Raw genomic sequence first — 19,723 nt, forward strand, 5'->3', positions numbered from 1 at the left:
AGCTACATCAGTGGCTGTCAAGGGTTGTTGGTTGTTGGATGAAGAGATATCTAGGAGAAAAATTCTCCTATGGGGTCACCCACTTTTGGTGGGTAACTGGGTTTCCTAGGTATGTCTTGTGTTCTATGTGTTTTTCTTTTGATTTATTTTTTGTTGTGCATGCTAAGTTAGAAAAATCAGTGCATTTGTGATTTAAGTTTTTAGAATATCAATTATTTGTATTTGTAGGTTTTTACATTGAAAATTTTTGAATCAATTTATTGGGCTTTAAGGAAATCTAACAAATAGGCCTCTTGACCTTGAAATGCTCTTGGGGGCCTTAATTTATCAACATCCCTCCTTAACTTTTCTTGATGTGGGCTATTCCTTCAAGAGGACTCAACCCCCTTTCTTTGCCTTGAATCATTCCAATGACTGCCTTAATTGTTTGATATGATTGATTTTTTGACTTTTTATTGATCTTTATTAGGTTGCTTTAGCCCTTGGGGGCTTGCTTCTTCACTAATTTCTTCAACATCTACCTTAGGAGAACCCTTGTTGGGTTGTTTAATGAATTTGGCTTGGCCATGTTGCTTCAAATGCTAATGACCAGCTTGATTGGGAGGGTATTAGCCCTTTCTTGGAGTAGATTGCACTTTATGCTTGATAATTAGCCCTTGGGGGCTCCAAATTTGCACACTAAGCTCAAACGTTCCAATATTAGCTCCTTATTCTTCCTTTACACCATCAAAATGACCCCAAAGAGAATGACATCATGCCACACGTTTGGTACAAGTGCTTGGATTTGCACTGATTTGGCTTGAGCATTGAGCTATTGGACTTGTACAAGTTACCTTCTTGCCTCATCTCCTTGTCCACTTCATCATGTATGTTGCTTGCAATGCCATATGGAAAGCCCACTTGCCCCAAAAATGGGTCCCATCATTGTAACTAGAGTTTTGTGAGGGGGCTTTGACTATTTCAGTAGAGAAGTGGTTCATCTAGTTATAGAGAATCAAATGGACAACTTTTGTGCCTCGAGAGATCAAATGGAGGCGCACTAGGATTAAATGGATAGTGTTAGGGAAAAGTACATATGGTGATCACCCTTACAAGGCTTTATTGGTGCAAGTGCTCCCTTAAACTGTGATTCCTAGCAATGCTTACTCCATGATACCCACACACCATCCCAGGATATAAGAATATTGATCAAGGTAGGGAGTTACCACCCACTAGGTGGAAGTAATCAATGTCATAGAGGCACACATATCATGAAACAAACAATGCCAAGAATAGCCATGGTCGTCGATACCAACGGGGATCTAAGAGTCTCTTTCGCAAGATAACACACACCCTCATGGCTTTACAGGGCTATAGGGCACGTTCTTTAGGCTTATATGGCATGGCCAAAAGGTTTTGGAGTACCCCTGTTGAGAGAGGGGTATTAGAAGGTGGGAGACTTGTGCCATTGCCTTTTTAGAGAACACTAGAGATTCTCTTGTAGATTGAAGTCGATTCTTTGCTGTAAGGAGATGTAATTGTGGACTTTGCATCATTTTTAATGGATTGATTCATCTTTTGAAGAAGACTCAGAGAAGTAGCTCATGTGTGGTGAACTCTATCATCAATTTTTTGAGAATTATCTATGATTATCTATGTTCTACTCTCAATTTTAGTTCTTTAAAATTTTAATCTAAATTTATTAAGCCAAATGAAATCACGGGAAAATTGAGAGGTTTTGTATAAGAATTCAAATTGGTATAAAAAGGAAGTTTCACATTAATTTTGGATTATCATATGTCCCAATACATCTATTATAAGGCCCACACACACCCATCTCCACCATAAATGATAAGGAGATGGTTAGAAGTTAAAACAAGCCATAAGGACAAAATTAGCCTTGTAGTGGGAACTATAGAGACATGCCTTGATTGACCATAAGCGTTAGATAACCACCTAAGTAAGAAACACATTTACATAGTTCAAGATGCATGGTCTAGTAAACCAAATGAAATAGTTGATACATTGTTGCAACATAGCCTCGTAATGCTACACTAATATCTCCTTGGACTCATGCATGCACAACTAATCATGGATCATCAAGCTCTAATGTGTGCTCAAAAAAGACATGCAACTAAATCAATTCTAATGATGGCACAACTGTGCAATTGGATCACCCTCATGTAATTTGAAGGGTAACAACTGAGTTGAAAACTTCCTTAGATGGTAGTTGTTGTCGCACAAAATGTCTAGGCACCGTGGCAACAAATCAAATTGGGGGCTGTCACATTGATCCCAAATCTCTCTGTTTGAGTCGTCTCCCAATAACAGACTAAGGGGGGTAGACCCTATGGAAATGGAACGAAGGAAGATCGGTTGGGAACCAACCAATTTGGGAGACACAACTAAGCAACCGATACTTGTTTAGATTGCGCAAGATTTGAAGGATTCAATTTGATTTGAGGAAAATGATACCAGTGCCTTGTGGAGTCAACTATCTTGTGAAAAAAATAAAGTCCAAGTAAAGAATGGGAAACTGTTGCTGAATGATTCGATTGTCTTATATGCAGATGAAAAACTTAAAACCATGTGAAATGCAGGGACTTGGTTAATTTTAGTTAAATGAGGGCCTAAAATATGAATTATTCTGAGTTATGTTGTGAGCGTTGTTTAACTTAAGGCTCAGAAAAATGATGATCGTAATGTGAAAACACATATACCAACAATATAAAATGTAAATCAGCAGAAGTAATTACTGAAATGTACAATAAGACTGAAATATAAAGTGCTGGAAATAAAACACTTTAAATTCAGAAATCCATTTGTATGAGGTACTCAATCAAAGGTCATTAGATCCATAAGTAAAATTAGATTAGTCTGACTCGCATGAGGATGTACAAACAAATGTATTTCATAAATTAAACTAAGTGTTTAAACTCAGATTACAGCAATCAAATATCATCCTAGTAATCTGCTCTTATATCAAATGTTAATGCCAACAATATAATCTAAATTAGCAGTCCTATAACTATGCAAAATTCATATGTCTTCTATATATAACAGCAAAAACTTCACTTGACAAACTAATAACTAACAATTCAGAAAATTTCTGAGTTTAACTATTCCTGATCTATTGATGCATTTGATCTAAAAACTCATAAATAAATTACTGAACATCAGTGAAACAATGTTCAGAAATTAGCATGCAAAAAGTCACTGAAGATAACTTCTATTTTTGCAATGTATAACAGTAAAAGATGTAAATTAAATTTACTGCTAAACTCCAACTAATTTCAAATCTATGCCAATATTAGCCTTGCTTTCAATTAGATAATTGAAATGAGGAAAGGTTAGAGGGTGTGCACCAGTCAGTGCTTAAGGGCTTGAGGCTACTTGGAGATATGCTACCCGAATCACTGAAAATCCTCCAATTCCAAATGCCAAATTCAAAAAAAAAAATTGAGTATTTTTTTGTTAAAAAATTGTTAAATTGTTTAGGAAAATTTATGGTGATAAGGAGTGAAAGAAGAAAGGTCTTGAAGGTTGGAAGAGGGAGATTGAGAATAAAGAGAGGGAGGCCAAGAAGAGGGGAGAGGGGAGGCCGTAAGGCTGAAAGGGAAGGTCGAGAATGAGAGCGGGAGGCCTAGAATGGAGGAAGGGAGAGGGAATGGAGGCTGAGAGGTGAGGGAGAGTAGGGGAGATAAGGGAGTAGGACGCCGAGATAGTAGGGGGCATAAGGAAGGTCGAGAGGGAGGCTAAGAGGGGAGAGGGAGCAGATTGAGAATGAGGGGGCTATAAGGCAGGTCGAGGAAGAGAAGAGGGGAGTAGGTAGAAAGGAGAAGAGGGGAGGTCGAGAAGCAAGGCCGAGATAGAGAAGAAAAGAGGCCGAGAAGGAGCTGGAGGTGGCTAGCACAAGGCCTCCAAGCCCTTAAAAAAATTTTTCCACAATCCTCTTGCAATTTCTCTTCAACCTACAAACAAAATGGAGATGCCCTCCGAGGCCTAGATTTGTCTCCAGAATCCACAAAAATCGCTTGTAATCTTCATATCTGTCCCTGCAAAAACAAAAGATAGCAAACCCCCAAACATGTATATACAAAATATACGAAATATCCAAAACCCTAATGAATTAAAAATTTGACATTGACAAATCTACAATAATATTCTATAGATCTAGTAGATCTGTAGCTCAAAGCACTTTAATAGCCAGATGTAAATAATTTTGCACAAGTTTGTAAATAAACTGAAATTTTTTAAAGAGGCACTATCCAAGAACAACCCTGCAAATAAAATATTTTGTAAGATGACTTCAAAAATTAAAAACAGTTGGCTCTTTAGATTCTCTAATCTGACAGTCAATTGTTCTAGCTCAGGACTTCCCCAAACGCCCAAATCCTAAATAATAACTTCTGCAAACTTAGATCTGATTTTGAGATTAATAGAGATTCAAAATAATCATAAAATCATCAAGAAATAGAGATAACTGCTACTTTTATCAAACCAAAATGGCATTTAAAAAACCTAGAAATCTGTGCAAGATACCTGTGCGCAGAAGAATCCTTAAAGGCTATTATCCAACAAATAAATAAAAGCAGCAAAATATTGAGAGCAATATTACCACATGAATTTGAAAGAGGAACACCACGGTTTGAAACCCCAAAGTCTCTGTGTTTTATTAACCAGAAAAAGTTACAAGAGCTTTCTTAGAGCAAGTACACGATTCAAAAATCCGATCCAAATAATGGAGAGAGGCCTCTCGTTTATAGAAAAAATCTCCAACGGCCAATTGGCTTCATCCCCATCAAAGCAATCGCAACCGTTGATGCAGATCAAATGATATTTTAATCATCACCGTTGAAATAAAATTACTTTTTGAGGAAATTCGAATTTCACTTTTAATTAACTTAAAAATGATTATTTTGAGTTAATTGTCTCAAAAAGTTGACTTTGACTTAACTACTATGGCCGAAGGGTCCAAAATATCTTGAAATTTTCAATATTTCCTTGGTCGGGGACCTCCAAAAATAAAAAAACTTTAGAACCCACGACTTTTAAATGTTGAAGAATTTAATTTTTCCTAGGATGTAAATTAATTAAATTTCTGGCTTTAGCATCTTAATTTATTTTAGCCAGATAATTTAATTAATTGACTCATGAGGGGATTATTAATTTTTCCAACCCTCTAATACTTTAGCATTAAAGCTAAAATATTATTTACATGAAATATTGCATTTCTAACCCATGAAGGGGGAACACCCGTTCATTATAGACCCTCAATAATTATCCATTTCCTCGACACAAAATATGATCTAGTAGATTAAGTGACTTGTAATAAAATAATCTAACCAAATAGTTAGAATTATTCCCAAATCGCTTTTACAGAGACTCGATAAATAACAGTAGGACTCATTTAAAATCCTAACAACAAAATCCACCCTAGCTGTGGGGTGAGGCTGGAGGGAAAAACTTTGCTGATCCTCCGTGTTTAGAAAGACACATGAATCAGTGAGACTAAAAACCTCTTAGGATAGAAATCATCATCAGAAAAAGAAATTTACCTAGGTTGTTACATACATTTGTCTTACTAGGATCATTTACATTACAAAATGCAGAATGGGTTTACAAAACTCCAGTGTACATATAGCTGATAATGATGAATCTGTGGATCATATGAGTGCTCGGACATGATGGAAATCCATGCGCGAAAAAATGTACAAGTATGGGGTAGTTGACATGGAGTGGCGAACATCTGGCTCTACTTGGGGACATGTTACATTGAAGGAATGTGAGAATCTAGAATCTACACCCAAAGAAAACACAAAATGACATAAGTAGTGTCCATCCAAATATAATCCAAAAATCATCATATAACATTATATAAAATAGAAGCTCTATAACAATTCTATAAACATGAAATGTAAAGTTAATCTAAGAACAAAAATAAAATGCTAAAATGACAAGGTGTAGGGTTAGAAATATAATACTAAGGATGCCCCATGGCATCATATGTCATCTTTGAAGAATAGCTTGAGCATTTGGCCATTTGCAGGTAAGTCAAGTGGTTCACCATCTAATATGCTCAAGTGGAATGAATTTGGACCAGCAATGCCTTGGATGATGTAAGGTCCCAGCCACAAACTGAGAAATTTCTTATGCTTTCTTGGCTTTTCATTTTTGCGATCCCATAGTAAAACCATATCTCCAACCTGCAAAGATCTAGACCGAGAAGATTTGTCAAAGCTTTTCTTAATGTTAGATTGATTTTTGCATATACTATCGAAAGCTTTCCTGTGTGTTTCATCCAACTCCACAATTTGATCAATCTTGTTTTGGACAACATCTTTATCACTAGAAAAATGCTGAAGGAGTTGGTAAGCTTGTAATTTAAGATGCATAGGTAATGTCACATCCATGCCATAGACAAGTTCAAAGGGACTTTTACTAGTAGCTTTCTTTTTAGTTATCCTATCTGCCCACAAAGCGTACTTGATTTTGTTGTCTCGGGATCGCTTGTTATCTCCTACTATCTTCTTGATAATGGTTATAAGATTCTTGTTACTTGATTCAACGAGGCCATTACCTTGAGGATAGTAGTTAGACGAATGAGATAAGACAATGCCATACTTAAAACCTCAGTCACCAGATTCGGCGAATTTCAACGATTAAATTCGAAATTCGGCGAATTTTAAGCAGAAACGAATATATTCGTTCGAGTTCGCCGAATTTTATGGCGAACTCGAATTTCAAGGCGAATTCGAATTTTTCCCGAACAAAATCGTTTGAAGTTCGATTAAATTCGCCTGATGTTCGATGAAATTCGTTTTTTTCGCGCGTTTTAGGCTTTAGCGCGCGGGTTTTATTGCTCGCTGGTTTCATTGTTGCATTGTTTGGATCCCTAGTTTCCTTCTTTACCTTTCATGTCTAGGGTTCGATTCCTGGTTTTGTACGAGCTCCGATATGAGGAGATCAAGCTACTACATTATATCTTGATATTACCTCACGATCTTGATATTATTTTGTACTTTCCGTTGGTTTTCGATTTTTTGAGAGGTAATTCTTTCCCCTTGCCTTTTGATTAGAGTTTTAAGGGGGCCTGGACTTTGGAACCTGCCCTTCTGTTCTAACTCTATTTCGAAATTGTGAGATTTGACAAGCACAATTGGAAATACAACGGTTTTATTGTTTATTTTCTTATGGTATTTTGGTGCCAACAGTTTCATATTCTACAGTTTGTGTTGCCTTATGGCCTTTTGTTTTTCATCTCGTGTTTCCTATGTCTTGAAACACTTTCAATTCATGTTCTGCGAAAGCTGGATGATTTATTCGTCGGGCGCTCAATCTGCATGCCTTAATTGATGATTTATTTGTCAATAAAATCTAATTTGTGATAACGATCGTCCCTATTGGGCCACTCGACACTAATTTAGGCTCATTTTCAGCAGATCAGCAGATTCACGAGTAACCTATTAATTCCCACGTATTCGGGACACCAAACTGCTTATTTTTTTTTTCTTTTAGAACACAGCTGAGTGGTGTCTGGATGTTCGAGAGCATTTGTAAAAACCGTTTGCTTGGTTTTGATAGTCTAATGGTTTCTTAGTGAAAGAATTTCATCTTCATGCGAACTCTAATAATTTTCATGATTTTTATTTTTTCATTATTAGGCCTTTTATTAGTTTTTGTTTTCGACTGACAGTATGTAGGCAGTTGGTTTTACTTTGCATATTATTTTGACTGATCACATCAATCCAATTTTTTTAGCCAGGAATAGGTTTGATGGGAAGTTTGGTATTTTTTCAATGGAGCAGGATAAAGTGCGAACATTTTGCCCCTTTTCCGATTTGCTCTCACCAAAATCTGGTCACCAAAAATTTATTTGAATTTGACTTTAAATTGATTATATATATATATATATTTTTTTTTTCGAATTTCTATATGTCGAATTTTATGTCGAATTTTATCGACAAAATTTTAGTTGCCGAACTTTATTCGAATTTCATGGTCGCCGAACTTGAACTCGAACTCGAACCTGGTGACTAAGCTTAAAACAAAAAGATGAAAACTCTATAGAACTAAAAGCCTTGGCATTTTCGGTGGTGATTTTAGCTGGGACACCAAATCTAGTAATAATGTGATTTTCAATCAAATCTATTATGGCATTTTCAGTGGCATTCTTAACAGGAATGGCCTCAACCCATTTAGTGAAATAATCGGTAACTGTCAAAATCCATGAGTAGCTATTGCTAGAATTTTAATGGAATTTCCCAATGAAATCCAAACCCCAATGCTGAAAAGGTGCCTCAACAACAACAGGTTGTAGGGGCAGGGCAACTAGCGTCTGCTTCCCAGTGAACATTTGGCAACCTTGGCAACTTCTAACGAATTTATGAACATCAAAAAGGATAGAAGGCCAATAGTAACCAACTCTAAGGATTTTGTGGGCAGTAGTTCTATCAGTGTAATAACCACCACAAAATCTTGAATGAAACTCAAAAATCAACTTTTTAGACTCTATCTCATCAACACATCTAAGTACAATGCCCTCAAGATTTCTCCATCTCCTTCATAAGCAATACTTAGTGGTTTTTAATCTAAGAACCATTCTCCTATAAGCAACTAAATGGTTAGGACATGCAAGATCTAATAAATAATAATAATATCCTTGTACCATTCATGATCTCATAATCTTTGCAGCTTAGGTGAAGATGAATTGTTAAGACAAATCAAACTAAGAGCTTTTTCATTTCCCTCGGTCATCATTTCAGCCAAACCTTGACCTTTGACTAACTTGGTGGATCTAATCTCTAAATCATATTCTTGAATCTTAGTAGCCCACCTAGCACGAGCCCCTAAGCAATCAGTTTGAGTTAATATATCTTTAACAACAGAGTGTGGGACAAAAGTAATGATCTTGGAATAACCCACATAAATCCTGAAATGCTTAAGAGATTTAACTAAGGCATAGGCTTGCTTTTCCATTGGAGTATAATTTAATTCAAAATTCTAAAGTGCTCTACTCATGAAAGCTATAGGTTATTCGTGACCGTCTTTGTTCTTTTGTAACATGACACCAGCAATGGTATATTCAGAAGCAAAAGAGAAAATAATGAAGTCCTTTGAATAATTGGGACTAACTAAGACAGAAGATTTAGAAATAGTACCTTTGATCTCCTGAAAAGCCTTTTTGCCATCGTATTTCCGTAAGAATTTAACATCCTTTTTTAGAAGACTTTAAATAGGCTTAGCTATTTTTGCGTAGTTTGGAATAAATCTTCTAAGGAAATTGGTTTTCCCAAGAAAAGACTAAAGGGATTTGAGAGTATGAGGGAGAGGAATCTTTTGAATAGCCTCAACCCTCTCAGGGTCAATCTTGATCCCATTCTTGGAAATGATGTGACCGAGCAACTTCCCTTCTAATACTCCAAAAATAGACTTAGCAGGATTCAAAGAGATTCCAAATTCTCTGCATATGTTAAAAACCTGCCTAAGATGACCTAGAAGACTGATACAATTCTTAGAAACAATCATAAGATCATCCTGATAAATTTCAATAGTTTACCGATGAAACCCTTGAAGGCATAGTCCATAGCCCTTTGAAAGGTAGCCCCAATGTTAGTTAACCCAAAAGGCATTTGAATGTATTCAAATGTACCCCATGCTGTGGTGAAAGTAGTTTTGTGTCGATCTTCCTTCTTAACCCAAACTTGATTATACCTAGAGAAACCATTTAGCTGGGACATCATTCCAGAACCCGTTATCCTTTGCAACATAGTCTCCATGTTTGGCAAAGGGTAATTATCCTTCTTACATGCTAGATTAAGGTTTCTGAAATCGACACAAAGTTTGGTTGTTCCATTCTTCTTTCTAACAATCACCAGATTGGAACACCATGATGAATGCCTAGTCTGAGCAATGATTTCAGCCATGAGCATTTTTGCAAGCTCGTTTGGACTAAGGGGCCAACCTAGGGTTTATCTGCCTAAGCTTCTGATGAAAGGGCTTAGCATTCTCATCCTTTAAAGGGATAGTATGCTCCATGACATCTTCCCTATAACCCTTTAGCTCATCATAAGAAAATGCTAAGACATCCTGATATTCATGAAGTAAATCGATTATCCTTTTTCTTTCTTCCTTACTAGCACCCTTACCAATTTTAACAATTTTATGGTCACTAGGGTACCTATATTTACTTCAATAAATTCTCCAGGATCCATCTTATTCTCTTCTCTTTTCTTTGTGGCATCATGCCGATCAAAGTGTTACTCTAAGGCAACAACATTCCTTGGAGTAGGATTTATAATATCTTCATAGTCATCAGATCCATCCTCCCTATATCTTACCCGGAAATTCTCAAACTCGTCCAAGTTATTTAAAAAGCGAATCACTTGCTTTTCATCATAAAAAACATGCCAATGCTCTAAATTATCTGGAACGAGAGGTCTGAAAATAATTTCCATTTTAATATTACAATTCACTAATTTATCAGACAACTGCAAGGTAGATGCGGCTACAATAAGCTCATCGGCCAAACTAGTTTGTTCTCTTGAGATAGCTTCGAGGTCAAGAGCGTCAAAGTATTGCAAAATATCCCACACTGCATTATGATAGTTTCTCAATCTCTGATTTTTACAAGTAAATTTATTTTTGACTTGCATGATAATCAAATCATAATATCCCTTAATATGAAACAATTTAACCCTTAAGCCCTTTTCCAACTCAAGGCCCAACAACAAAACTTCATACTCAACCATGTTGTTGGTTGCTCCAAATTCTAATCTATAGGTAAATTTGAAAACATGCTCGACGGGAGACTTCAACACAATCCCAACAACTTTACCATGCCTAGATGATGCACCATCGAAATGCATATACCGTACTTGAAAGTTGACTTTTCAGGTCACTTATCTTTTCATCAACCTTAACTTCTGAGGGGATTATGGAATTAGACAAAATAACGTAATTCCCCAAGTCAGGTTTGTTGGTGATCACCTCATTATGTGGTCTCTGAGGATCTTCCACATGGAATCTCCTTTCTAGCTCCCTTTTTAGTCTGATGAACCCGTAACCTCTAGGAGAAGGAATCATAGCATATAACCAATTCATTTGGATACTTCCTCCTAGATCAAAGGCCTATTTCCTAGACGATAGTATACCCCAAGCATCAGGAACATCAACTACAACTATGTCCAAAGAAGGGGCTAATATTTTGGAGGGGAGCATGATTATCACTTTGATATTCATCCCTTCTTTGAAAAGTTAGCCCCTTATCTTTTGCAATTTCTAAAATTTGATCTATAGAGGGCCTTTCACCGAATAATTTAACCAACATATCATTATCATGGTTAAAATTATTGTTACTATAGGAAGATGCGAAATGCTTGACATCATGACTATGTTCCTTAACCGTTTCCCAATTTTCATTTGATAGGTGATACTACCTACCAATGACAATAATTTGGTTACTTGCCCCAAAGATCCCACTATCCACAATTATATTAATAGTGGGGCAAGTAGCTTCTTCATGCAAGGCATCACAATCCCTACAATATGAAGGAGCATCCTCAACAAGATTGGCGGATTCAGGGGGATCTGGCGGTCGATGTTCATTGGATTGCCCTTTCCTCTGCCAAGCATTATTATTTTTGTTATTATTTCTAGGTTGGGGACTTTGAGCTTGCGACCTTTCCATTTGGACCAACCTAGATCACAGAATACTTATCTCTTTAGCATGGTTAGAGATTAATTTTGCTTGGTTAAGCTCCATGCTTTCCAACTTTTGAAGTAACTTCTGCATAGGATCATCTTTAGATTCCTTAACTTCTTTACCCTTAGGCTCTTTTAGCTTTGTGGAAGCTCTCTCAAAGCTCACAATCTCAGATTTCCCAGATGTCTTCTTATTCGTTTCAAGCTCTTCGGCTAAAGTTTGACACTCCTTATAATCAACAAGTTTAGCACGTCTTAATTCATAAGAGGTATTAGTGTTAAAAACATCAATGTAGAAGTTTTGTAGAGATTTATCAGGAGGTTTATAATCTTGAGGTAATTCCTTAACAATACCATTAAACCTTCTGTTAAATTACTCAACCGTTTCATTTTCGTTTTTCTTTATCATACTTAGCGCTTTAACTAGATGCCTTTCTTCCCTCTTATCTCCAAACTTCTTCTTTAAGGCATTAGTAAGAGCTTGTAATGAATTGAAGGAATGATCAGGTTTTTCTGTGAACAATCTAAAGCATCCTCTTCCAAAGAGAGCACAAAGAACTTCATCCTTACCAGGATTAACGCCACCCCATTTATTAATGAAATGCCTAAAGCGATTAAGATGATCTTTAACGGTTACCGCATTATTGCCTTGGAAAGAGGAAAATTTATCCATACCTGTATTAGGAAGGTCATGTGGGTAACCCTGAATGTTAGCAAAATTGCAAGGAAGATACAAGTCATCCATGATGTCTTGCTGATGGATATCAAAGAGAGTTTCTTGTCCAAGATTATCAAGGTGTTCATGGGAAGAGTGTCTGTTTAATTGAACTCTAAAAACCCTTCTAGGATCCAAAGTGGGATTAATCAAGCTACTCGAATTTCTTCTAGTGCAAACCCTTGTAGGAAATGAATAAAGTGGAGTCGCCACTTGGACAAAAAACTAACTCAGACACTTGAGATGAAAGATGAAGGATAGAAGATGAAAGATGTGAATTGTTGTAAAGCCAAGGTCCAATAAATTGGTCCCTAGCAAAGGCGCCAAAATATGTTGGCGTTGCGGGCAAAAATGATAAAGATGATATGAGCAGAATGAAGATAAAATGTCATTGAAGCACCAAGAATAAAATATCCCTGGCAATGGCGCAAAAAAATGTTGTCGCACGAAATGTCTAGGCATCATGACAACAACTCAGATCAGGGGTTGTCACACTGATCCCTAATCACTCTGTTTGAGTTGTCTCCCAATAGTGACTAAGGGGTGTAGACCCTATGGAAACGGAAAGAGGAAAGATTAGTTGGGAACCAACTAATCTGGGATACACAACTAAGCAACCAATACTTGTTTTAGATTGCGCAAGATTTTAAGGATTCAAATTGATTTGAGGGAAATGATATCAGTGCCTTGTGGAGTCAACTATCTTGCAAAGGAAATAAAGTCCAAGTAAAGGATGAGAAACTGTTGCTGAATGATTTGATTGTCTTATACGCAGATGCAAAACTTAAAGCTATGTGAAATGCAGGGACTTGGTTAATTTTAGTTAAAGGAGGGCCTAAAACATGAATTATTCTAAGTTATGTTGTGAGTGTTGTTTAAATTACGTCTCTGGAAAATGATGACCGTAATGTGAAAACAAGTACTTATACCAACAATGTAAAATGTAAAATCTGCACAAATAATTACTGAAATGTAAAATGTTGGAAATAAAACACTTTAAATTCGAAAATCCATTACTATGAGGTACTCAATCAAAGATCATTAGATGCATATGTAAAACTAGATTAGTCCTACTGGCATGAGTATGTAAAAACAAATGTATTTCAGAAATTACACTAAGTGTTTAAACTCAGATTACATCAATGAAATATCAATCTAGTATTTTTCTCTTAAATCAAATGTTAATGCCAACAATATATTCTAAATCAGTAGTCCTATAATCATGCAAAATTCAGATTTCTTCTATATATAACAACAAAAACTTCACTTGACAAATTACGAACTAATAATTCAGAAAATTTCTGAGTTTAACTATTCTTGATCTACTGATGCTTTTGATCTAAAAACTTAGAAATAAATTACTGAACAATAGTGAAACAATGTTCATAAATTAGCATGCAAAAAGTTACTGAAGATAACTTCTATTTCTGTAATGTGCAATACTAAAAGATGTAAATTAAATTTGCTGCTAAACTCCAGCTAATTTCAAATCTATGTTAGTATTAGCCTTGCTTTCAATCAGATAAATAAAATGAGGAAAGGTTAGAGGGTGTTCACCGGGCAGCCCTTGGGGGCTTGAAGCTACTTGAAGATATGTTTGAATCACTGAAAATCCTCCAATTCCAAATACCAAATTTAGAATTTTTTGTTAAAAGATTGTTAAAATTTTTAGGAAAATTTATGGGAAGAATTTATGGTGATAGGGAGTGAAATAAGAAAGGAATTGAAGGTAGGAAGAGGGAGACGGAGAATGAAGAGAAGGAGGTCGTGATGAGGGGAGAGGGAGGCCGTAAGGCTGAAAGGGAAGGCTAAGAGCGAGAGAGGGAGGACGAGAATGGAGAAGGTCGAGAGTGGAGGAAGGGAGAGGGAATGGAGGTCGAGAGGTGAGGGAGAGCAGGGGAGATAAGGGAGCAAGAGGCCGATATAGCAGGGGGCTATAAGGTAGGCCAAGAGGGAGGCCGAGAAGGGAGAGGGAGCAGGCCGAGAATTAGGTAGTTGTAAGGTAGGACAAGGAGGAGAAGAGGGAAGCCGAGAAGCAAGGCGGTGAAGGAGTTGGAGGTGGCCAGCATAGAGCCTCTAGGCCCTTAAGAAAAAATTGCCCACAATCCTATTGCAATTTCTCTTCAACCTGCAAAAAAAATGGAGATGCCCTCTGGGGCCTAGATTTGTCTCTAGAATCCACAAAAATCGCTTGTAATCTTCAGATTGTCCTTGCACAAACAAAAGATAGCAAACCCCCAAACATGTATATACAAAAAATACGAAATACCTAAAACTCCAATGAGTTAAAAATTTGACATTTACAAATCTACAATAATATTCCACATATCTAGCAGATCTGTAGCTCAAAGCCCTTTATTAGCCAGATGTAAACAATTTTGCACAAGTTTGTAAATAAACTAGAAATTTTTAAAGAGGCACAACCCAAGAACATCCCTGCAAATAAAATATTTTGTAAGATGACTTCATAAATTAAAAACAATTGGCTCTTTAGACTCTGTAATCTGAGAGTCAGTTGGTCCAACTGAGGACTTCCCCAAACGCCCAAATCCTAAATAAGAACTTCTGAAAACTTAGATATGATTTTGAGATTAATAGAGATTCAAAATAATCATAAAATCATCAAGAAATAGAGATACCTGCTACTTTTATCAAACCAAAATGGCATTTTAAAAACCCAGAAATCTGTGCAAGATACCTGTGCAGAGATCAATCCTTAAAGGCTATTATTCAACAAATAAATAAAAGCAACAAAATATTGAGAGCAATATTACCACATAAATCTGAAAGAGGAACACCACGGTTTGAAACTCCAAAGTCTCCGCGTTATATTAACCAGAAAAAGTTACAAGAGCTTTCTTAGAGTAAGTACACGATTCAGAAATTTGATTCAAATAATGGAGAGAAGCCTCTCATTTATAGAAAAATTCTCCAACGGCTAAATCTCCGTCAAAGAAATCTCAACCGTTGATGAAGATCAAATGATTTTTTAATCATCACCGTTGAAATAAAGTGAACTTTTTGAGGATATTCAAATTTCACTTTTAATTTCCTTTTAATTAACTCAAAAATGATTATTTTGGGCTAATTGCCTTAAAAAGTTGACTTTGACTTAACTACTATGGCCCAAGTGTTCAAAATATTGTGAAATTTTCAATATTCCCTTGGTCGGGGACATCCAAAAATTTAAAACTTCAAAAGCCACGAATTTTAAATGTTGGAAAATTTAATTTTTCCTAGGACCTAAAGTAATTAAATTTCCAGCTTTAGCATCTTAATTTATTTTAGCCAGAAAATTTAATTAATTGACTAATGAGGGGATTATTAATTTTTCCAATCCTCTAATACTTTAGCATTAAAGCTGAAATATTATTTGCGTGAAATATTACATTTCTAACCCATGAAGGGGAAACGCCTGTTTGTTATAGACCCTCAATAATTACCCATTTCTGCGACAAAAAATATGATCTAGTAGACTAAGTGATTTGTAATAAATAATCTAACCAAATAGTTAGAATTATTCCCAAATCACTTTTACAGAGACTCGATAAATAACACAAGGATTCAGTGAAAATCCTGACGACAAAACCCACCCTAGCTTTGGGGTGAGGCTAGAGGGAAAACTCTTCTGATCATCCATGTTTTGAAACACACATGAATCGGTGAGATTAAAAACCTCCTAGGATAGAAATCATCATCAGAAAAATAAATTTACTTAGGTTGTTACACACATTTGTCTTACTAGGATCATTTACATTACAAAATGCAGATTGGGTTTACAAAACTTCAGTGTACATATAGCTGATAATGGTGAATCTGTGGATCATTTGAGTGCTTGGACATGATGGAAATCCATGCGCGAAAAAATGTACAGCTATGGGGTAGTTGACATGGAGTGGTCAACAGTAGCATTTTAGGGTCTTATGTTTTTCCGCACATTGGTGAATGATAATGACACAATTAATCAATAGGACCCTACTAATGTTATAGATTAGGGATATGCCTTCCATGACATGGTTTACAATTCTTATTGTTTTTATAATGTGTTTGATATACACCATAATATCCATAGAAATCATAACAACAATTCTTTACTCCTCAACTCCCTGACATGGATATTGCATGCAAAGAGATACACTAAACACTTATATGAAACATTGCAAAGAGAAATATGGACCATAGCATCATACATGAAGAAAACATACATTGGAGAAGTATTAATATATTTCTAAATTGCTTGTCGACTAACTTGTTTTAAATCTTTGTATTTAATAATATCTTTCATAATTTATCTAATCTAAAGACACAAGGACATTAAAAGAATGCATTTGACCGCATGTCTTAATTTTTTCATTAGGAACTTTATTCTTGGATATTTGGGTGAAGTTGAATGTAAATATCTCACCTTGTTCAAGTGACATCCTCTTTTTCTTAGAATTTTCCTTTATATGCTTGATTTTTTTTTTTTTACTTCATGTTTGTATGGCAACACACTTTAGAATAAACAATACCAATTCCTTTTTTTCACTTATCTTTTAGAGATGGCTAATGTGATCATTGAGTTAATGTGAAATAATACATATATTTCATGATGATGATAATCTAATGACAAATATGTCAACATAATTGCATCCCTTGTTAGGTATGTGGATTTATTATTGGGAGAATTCAAACATTATAAAACCAAGGTTGCTAATGGAGGTATTTCCAAAGAGGTATGCAATATTATTTCCTAATGATTTGTTTTATATCTATCTTAAATTTTCTCTATTTGCAATAGATAACAATTTTCCATTTTGTTTATAGTGCTTGCTTCATTGTTAAATTTCATAGTTTTCACAATCACATCTATGGAAGCTAAATATTTTTTGTCCGACTATTATGTTGAGTTACCATGATTTAGATATGGATCTTCTATATTTTTTGGAAATCTAGGATCCAAATACAGGGAAATGACATGTATATGTGTCAATGAGGGCTTTGTTGAAAATGATGTAAGTTTCACTTTTGTCCAAGATTGACCTTACGTTGATATTGCTATTATATTTTTAAGTTTGGCTTGGGCTGACCTTGTACACATAGGCTCATAACTTGTCTTGGGGAAGGTGCCATACATCTTGAGATGTGCATATTTACATAGCTCTCATTTGTAATTGATCATCATATGATAATATTTCATTCTTAATAAATTGCTTCTCCTAAGGGTACCTCTGGCTATTAGGGGTTCCATTGTCTTGTGCTTGGCTATACTTCTCTCAGGTGCTCTTGTGTTTACACTATCTCTAGGATTGTATACCACTTTCCTGATTTCTCTCCAAGTGTTTGCTTTCCCTAGTGTTGGTTTATGCTCTTATTTACATTTGTTCTAATTTCCAAAATCTTTGCCACACTGCAAAGCTTCTTTACCTATAAAGCCAACAAAACTATAGTAATCTAGGAATGCTCCTCTCCCTTATTTTCGGCTATAGAAATAAAATGTTAAAGAATCCCAACTAATCTCTTACTTTCTTAAGGTCTGATAGGCCATATTCATATTAGTGGACATTAAACATCATAATCATCATTATTGTAAGACTTAGGTTTGTTTGACTTTTTTATTTTTATTTTTGTTACTATTTCTTGTGAATCTCAACATCATTTCATAGTGGGTTTGTTTGAAGCTTGTAATAGCTTCAGAAGGTCTTCTACATAGGCTTGGTGTCTTAGCATGTAGAAGATGATTTATTGCCTCTTTAGGTGCTTGCTTGATGGAGTAAATGGTTTATGCCTTCTTTCCTAAGTTTAACTTAGGAAAAGTACAATAATTAAAGTTAATTAATTATTGTGGACTATTAAGTCAATTTCTAAAGATAAATATTGAAATCATTTAAGTGACTTTGGAATGTTCTCATCCATTTATCTCCTAGATCTCCTAGAAGGGAGATTGGTGTTAAGGATATGGGTTTAGTGAAGATTATAAATGAAAGCGTATGGAAGAGGTGAAGACACAACAAGAGAGAGGCAACTATTGCATTTTTTGGGAAAACAATTTTCTCAAAGAGGGAGAAAGCTATTTTCTCTAGAGCAAGAGGCTCATCTAGAATGAAAAAGAGGAAGAGTGCAGGTTGATTCGGGAGCATTTCTAGGAGGCCGAATTGTTGGAGATTGCAGGGCTAGATTGCTAAAGTGAGAAGGAGTTCAAATTATTGGAGAGCTCGACTTACCAGGACCAAATTTTCTGAGGTGCAAAAGTTGTTAGATGGGAAGGCGCGGGGCTAAGTTGTTGGTCAGAGGTGGTTTGACATTCTCCAGGCTAAATTTCTTTAGATGTTAATTTCTAATGGACCAAAATTCCTAGGGCTGAATTCTTCCAGTGGGGTCGAGTTACAAGTTCTAGTCAATGCATATTTCCTTGTAATTTGTTTGTGGGTTGAAACCTTAATTTCCTAAGATTAATTAATGAAGGAGAATTGTTGTGGGTGTTTATTTGGGTGATTCATCTCTTTGATTTTATTTTCGTTGCATATATATTTCTAGAAGTTAAAATAGTAGTGATTTTATTTTTCAACATTTCAAACTTTATTTGTATAATAAAATAATTTTTTGGGAATAAATAATTTTTGCAAGAAAAATAATTTTGGGCTAGTCTTAGGAGATTTAACATGGTATCAAAGCTCTAGAAAATTTTGAAAGGGAGATCTAAGATCACTAGGGTTTGTAGCAATGAATTTCTTCTTTTTACAACTGTAGAATTATTTTTTAATAGTGTAGATGGGGTTTTGTGGCCAAGTTACTAGGTTGATTTGTGAGATGGTGTTACTAAGTAGTTTGAGGTGTGAAGATAGGTTGGATGGGGCCACTAACTTCAGTCCCTAGAAGGAGTTGATCACCATAGTTTTAAAAATGAATGGTTTATGGAATTTGTGAACACAAATATCTAGGTTGATTCAAATCCAAACCAGGCAACTAAGCACAATCATAAGGATGTGAAAGCGATGTGTATTGTATGATGTGAGGGATCATATAATTCCAAATATAACAACTAAGGATACAACATATCAGATTTTGGTTGCCCTAACCATTCTTTATCAGAGCACAAACAAAAACAGGAAGATGGTGTTGCAGGAAAAATTAAATAGCATGGAGATGAACAATTTAGAGACTGTAACATCTTACCTCACAAGGATCTAGTAGGCTTGTGATGAGCTTTCAACTATGAGAGAAGATGTGGATGATTTAGAGCTAGTGAAAGTGGCTCTGAAAGGACGTGCCAAGCATTGGACCACCTCTGTGGATGGGATCTTGGCTAGGTAACAACTTCCTGATTGGATTTTGTTGTGGGATGAT

The 19,723-nt window shown here is 35.7% G+C and overlaps 1 protein-coding gene across 2 annotated transcripts in view; it reads left to right on the top strand.

Annotated features, from left to right (window-relative positions):
* The window catches only part of LOC149190171 (coiled-coil protein), a 462,536-nt gene that overhangs the window by 381,468 nt on the left and 61,345 nt on the right, over positions 1 to 19,723 (top strand). For both annotated transcript variants that reach the window (XR_016255961.1, XM_089412056.1), the window contains exon 22: positions 17,040 to 17,112. Coding sequence is in view for 1 of the 2 variants with exons in the window: in XM_089412056.1 (XP_089268182.1) it covers positions 17,040 to 17,112 (73 nt within the window). In the remaining variant the exon portion in view is untranslated. The remainder of the gene's footprint in view (positions 1 to 17,039; positions 17,113 to 19,723) is intronic.

Source organism: Pinus tabuliformis, chromosome 3_1 (assembly GCF_031772625.1).
Source record: "Pinus tabuliformis cultivar Carrire ecotype Pingquan chromosome 3_1, CPIR1, whole genome shotgun sequence".
NCBI classification, from domain to species: Eukaryota; Viridiplantae; Streptophyta; class Pinopsida; order Pinales; family Pinaceae; genus Pinus; species Pinus tabuliformis.